Source organism: Cynara cardunculus (genome assembly GCF_001531365.2).
Source record: "Cynara cardunculus var. scolymus isolate 2C chromosome LG 5, CcrdV1, whole genome shotgun sequence".
NCBI lineage: Eukaryota > Viridiplantae > Streptophyta > Magnoliopsida > Asterales > Asteraceae > Cynara > Cynara cardunculus.
Genome location: NC_037532.1, coordinates 15,346,176 through 15,352,175, shown reverse-complemented (window position 1 = coordinate 15,352,175; position 6,000 = coordinate 15,346,176). Strand labels below are relative to the sequence as shown.

Below are 6,000 nucleotides of genomic sequence, written 5' to 3'. Positions count from 1 at the left end.
GTGCCCTATATATAGGACAGATAATTACACTTTAATACCCTAAGCAGTTACACTTTAATACCCTCAACAATAAGGTTATTTAACTTAGTCTAACAAGGCCCCAGCTAGAAAAAAGTGTGAAAAGGGATTAACACAATAGATATGCTAAACTTTGAGAAGCTAGATATGAGTAAACAATAGCAATACAAATAGAATGAGCCCGCTGATCATTTCATAAAACATATATGCTTGACCTTTCTTGATGCTTCTTTTGGGAAGCACTAGCAGATGAGATTGGACCTATATGGACTCATGTGCCTTCCAGAACTGCTGCGGACAGGACAGGAAATCGGCTTTTCTGAATATCTCTTTTCACTGTTAGTATTCTTCATCAAGAAGAAAATGAGCAAGGGGGGACTCTTTGGCACCTTAGATAAAATACTTTACCTACATCACATTGTTATCCCCGACCGGAACACATAACCCATACTCGCTAAGACAGCTTCGCTTCCTGGTCGCTTATTTCTAGTGACCAGCTTCTCAAGTGGGTGGCTTGGTAAGCAAGCTACCTTCAGACGCATGAGTCGTACTATCCAACCTATGATGGAAGCCAACGCAGTGCAGCCCTCCAAACAGTATGGGAGCCTTTCAGCTCCTACTGCTCATACTTCTAGATCTATTAAGAGATCGAATGAGGGATTGGGCTGCAACCCCTCTTTTATACACTCTTTTTATTAACAAGTAGAACTACGAGAAGGAAAAAGTTGTCTCGGCGTAGTGAAACTGCTTCCGCCCATTTGGTGAACAACTYTGTTGCTACTAAAATGAAAAAATTTCCCCTCCAGGGAGTGGCAAAGACATATATAGGTAGATTCACATACTTCTTTCTCTAAGTTTTCATTTAGAAATGCATTCCTTACATCCAAGGATGCAATTTCTAATCGAAGTTCAAAAGTATAGATAGTAGGACTTGGGTAGAGTTTATTTTTGCCACTGTGGAAAATGTCTCTTGATGATCAACCGTATAATTATGTGTGAAACCCCCCTCCACAAATCTTGCTTTATATCTCTCAACGCCTATCATTAATTGTCAGTACCATTTTACAGCCCACAACCTTTTTACTGTAAGGTAGATCTGTAATTTCCCAAGTACCAATTTTATAAGAGCATACACTTCTTGTAGAACTGCTAATTTCCAATATGGGTTATTAAGGACTTTCTTAATATTTCTAGGTACAATCAGATTAGATATCTAGGCGACATAAGCTTTAAGTTTGAGGGGAATTTTTGGGAAGATATTTATTTAGCATTGGAATGATGATTACATGTTTTTTTTTTTAATTTCTAATAGCTATTGGAACATCAACAAACAATGGGTTTATACTGGTTGCTAGGAGATAGAGTTGAAGTGGGCTACCTCGAGTTTCTAGAATCTTGTTGCTTGAAGGTCTGGATGAACTCAAGTTTGGATTATAGATACATCTTTGCGACCCATTTTATTCCCCTTGCCTATTATAAACCTGAAGCTAAGAGTTCAATTTATTTTGTCGTGGTATTTTTTCTTTGTGTGTGATGTGTATGCTAGGACAACACTTTTGATTTTGTATTTCCTAAATAAGTGGGTTTGATACTTCCAAGATTGTGTGGGGCATAAGACTCAAGAAAGTTACATCCATTCTTGCGAAATACTTTTTTCTAATTGACTAAAACGTTTATCCTGTTTTGATTCGTGGAATTGGTGAGAAACTTCCAATAGCTATTATTTTCTCATGATAGGTGATAAATAGATTAGCACGACTAGTCATATGCTTTGAGGCACCTGAATCTATATCCAAGGGGTTGAATTCAGTGAACATGAAAGAGCATTAGGATTTCTACCTGATTCTATGGAAATGACAAAAATACCAATATGAACTAGTAACAATTTTTGAAGATGATCCATTTGCTCTTCATCAAACAGGGTCGAGGGAATAAATACAGCAACCTCTTTAGCAGTGGATAATATGCGGGTAGTGTCATTCTCCCTGTCACTCTTCAAATTTGCAAGTTTGCCACGTATCCGGTAGCATTCTCTTTCGTATGCTGAGGTTTATGTGGTCACACAAATCCTGGGGTCTGTGAAGGGTTGAGGGTTCTACCAAGATTGGTATTTCAAACAACTAATGGAACTTTCACGGGTAGTCATGAAACCCTTTTTTCCAGCATAATACTCCTATGGTTTTCCTCCCTTCTAACTTCATAATGCTCTCACCATTGGTGGTAAGGGGTGTTTTCCAAAGATACACCCTCTAACTTCATCAAATTATACATTCATGCCAGCCAAATATTGGCAGATTTGGGTTGTTTTCAACTACATTCTTGAAGTGGTTACTATCTTCAGTGGATTTTTCACTAGTAGGCATTTAACAAGTCTGAATTTTGCCACACTTGCTTCAGGTGATTGAAGTTATTGGAAATATATTCATCTCTTTGTTGCATATCTCTAAGTTTCAAGCTTAGTTCAAATATTTGGGATGGTGTACATCTGATTGGCATTCTCCCGTAGTTTCATTGCCGTCGGCCAACACATGTAGTTGGATTCTCCTCCATGCAATTCATGAGCTATCCATCACCATGGTATTTTAGCGTCACATGCTACATGTAGGGGATCTATAGTGGGTGGCTCCTTTGTTTCACCCATTATATAACCCATCTTTCCTCATCCTTGCAGATACATGCGTACTAATTGAACCAAAGCAATAAGTTATTGCCATTCATTCTAATTGTGGTGATTGACATAATGTTTTCAAGGTGAGATGGCTTATGGCTAAAGGATGATGTAGGTGTGTTGGTTAGAGAATTCTTATTGATTTTTGTCATAATAATGATCTGAAAGGAAAATTTTAGCTTGAGAAAGAACCAAGCTCTGGTACATTGTAGAAATGGAGGTAAGTTGCAGATGGGAGAAACAATGCTGTATAGTCTATACAATCTTCTCATTAGGTATAATATACATGAAAATAGGAACTTCTAACTAATTACAACCCTAATTATTTCTCTCTACTGATTCACATTATTTTCCAAATAAGTTGATCCATCAATTCCTAATTACGAATAGAATTTTAGGAACTTATTAAAGAAACTAAATACAACAATATCTTTGGCATTCTCATCACCTTGCTATATTTGTTTCACTGATAACATTGAAAATGAAATTAATCTTGGCAGTATAGATAATTTGTATCTGTGGATTTGTTGGCGGAGACATCTTTTTCAAACTGGTGAATTGATGTGCACATGTATTTATGAACTCATAAAGTACCCTGATAGACATAAGGCATCTGAAACCTATTTGAACTATTTATTACATCCAGGCAACTTTATTTGCCTTGACGCTAGAATTCTCTGCAATATCATTTCAGGTTCTTCATTATCTTGGTTTGGATCATGTTGGACATCTTGGCGGGCGCAGTAGGTAGGTATTTAACTTTTAACCCAACTCACTGCATCTAAAGGAGACTTCATTGTCGCTGCTGGTTCCCTGTTTCAGCATCTTGATGGGACCGAAACTCCAGGAAATGGATGAAGTAATAAAAATGATTCACTTGAGTACTATCCAGACTCAAGAAAGTGGTCATGGGCGTACTCTCTTGGTCTGTATCTCTTTTTCTTGCTATATTTCATTACTGTCTGGCTAATGCATACTGAATATAATCACTAATCCTTCATTTTCTCTTATTTTTGTAGACAATTCCTTCTTTATGTTAGCTAACCCTTTCTATTTAGATTTTGTTCTCTGGAATATTCATATTGCTTTTCTAGCTGTAGTTTGTTGATTACAAATTGACCAGAAGGAAAATAAATGTTCATTTTTTCCCATGACCTAATTTTGTTTGTTTCTACAGTTATTGCATAAGCTTGTTAATTCTTTTGACCTCCACTAGGTTAGGAATGATATTCCGCTCCCTGCCCCCCTTTTGTTTACAATGTGAATCAACTTGAAAGCATATAACTGAAGTTATGATATGGTTTTATGTACATATATTTCTCTGATATGGTTTTCTGAGTATACCATCTGAATTCATCATGCCTTTATAACTGGCACCTTACAGTTGTTTATTGATCAAGAAGTTGATTAGATGTGAATGAATGGTTACACTGGATGAATAGAATAATTTTTATTGCAAAAACTTGGCTCCATTCCCCATGACTTCACTACAAATATATGTTACCTTTTTTGTCTCTTATGAGTATGTGACATCTCATACGATTAGAACACCCTTAAAAGTTTGAATGATGATTGCCACATAAGTGATGTGGAGTTGGACGGTTAAGGCAGCTTAGTCAAAATCATATATTGCTACAGGTATGTGGCAATGGAGCATGTCTCTTTCACCGTAGATGATTATGATGTTTGACTTCAGCAAACATCATGCCTATTTAGGTGATCCATGGTCCACTTGAAACACATATTTTTTTCAATTCATAAAGGCAATTCAAAATTGTGTTTTCAAGAAAGAAACAAATTTCAGGTGCATAACTTGAATCTTGTCAGGTTATAAACATGTTGCATAACTTGAATTCAAAAAGTATCCAACATATAAGTATCATAGTCTCGATCCTCCACTTAATGAAACATAAAATCTTCACATCTTGCAAGATGGAAATCAAGTGCAAGAGACATTATTAATGAAACCCAAGCAATCCTTGAACTGGGCATACATTCAGGTTTGGTTAACATATCTACTAGATTGTCTATGGTTCCGGTGTATAAGACTTGAATACTTCCTTTAACAACAATATCTTAGAAGTTGACTTATTCTCTTGGTCAATAGTCAGAATGTAAAAAGATACCCATAAGGGTCTAATATCTCAATAACAACTTTGTCTAAAGCTTCAAATGAAACTTGAGACCTGAAACACAGGAATGATCTGATAGAAAGACATTAAACTATAAGATGATACGGTAACTGAATGTGCTTCGCAATCTCATGATACATCTTAAAGATCATTCCTGCAATTTGACTGCCACAATGCACAACACTCGCACCATAATCCAAGCCAAGCTCCCTGAACGAGGCCCTTGACTAGATAAGCCAGCATACCCTTTGCCTCTATAGCAAAGGAAACAACCATATTTACTAAAGGAGCCTTCCAACTTACTCACAAAACCAAAGAGAAATACAAACTAGTCAAAGATTTCCTCCCCGCAATGTCACCAACATAATTAACAAGACATACTTGTAAGAGTGTCACCATTTCTCCCAACCTCCAAACCATTCCACCTATAAGGGTAGGAATTTGACACGTGTCTGTTTACTTGGTCTACCCAAGATAACAAATGAAAGTTTAAAGAAAAAAAATAAGCAGTAGAGAGAATAACAAGATGCACTATTTTTCAAGACTCCCCCTTAGTACATGCTTCCAATCAACAACTCCAAGATTAGCTAGTGTTTGTGTAAACACATAAGCCAGATGATGAGTGTTGGGACTCCCTTCTCAACTTCTTGGTTTAGGACTTTGTCTTTAACGAAGTGATAGCGAACATTGATATGCTTCGTTCTTCCTATAAAAACCGCATTGGATGCAAGTTTGATGGTACTTTTATTTTTACAGTAAATCGGAACTGCATAGATAGTCTTATAAAGAATGTCTTTAATCATACATTCCAGCTACATGCATTCTTGGGTAGCCATGGTTGTAGCCATGTATTCAACTTCAGTGTTGGACAATGCAATAGTGGGTTGCTTCTTGCTGCACCAAGAGATGGCTGCTGAATCCATATTGAAGCAATACCCCGTTGTTGAACAATAATAGTTCGTGTCGCCTGCCCAATTTGCATCTGTTTAATCCTTCCAATAGATAGTTATCGACCAGGTACCTTTTACATAGCACATGACTCTCTTTGCAGCATCTAGATGAAGGGCTGTTGGACTTTGCATTAACTGGGATATAAAACTAATAGCATAACTTATTTGAAGCCTTGTGATAGTTGAGTAAATTAAACTACCAACAACTTGTTTGAATCGTATAACGTCATGT

At 36.7% G+C, this 6,000-nt stretch overlaps 1 protein-coding gene across 3 annotated transcripts in view; it reads left to right on the top strand.

Moving 5' to 3' along the window:
- The window catches only part of LOC112512666 (GPI ethanolamine phosphate transferase 2), a 44,516-nt gene that overhangs the window by 15,202 nt on the left and 23,314 nt on the right, over positions 1 to 6,000 (top strand). For all 3 annotated transcript variants that reach the window (XM_025118742.1, XM_025118740.1, XM_025118741.1), the window contains 2 exons: positions 3,381 to 3,433; positions 3,509 to 3,611. In XM_025118742.1, the coding sequence (XP_024974510.1) occupies positions 3,381 to 3,433; positions 3,509 to 3,611 (156 nt within the window). The remainder of the gene's footprint in view (positions 1 to 3,380; positions 3,434 to 3,508; positions 3,612 to 6,000) is intronic.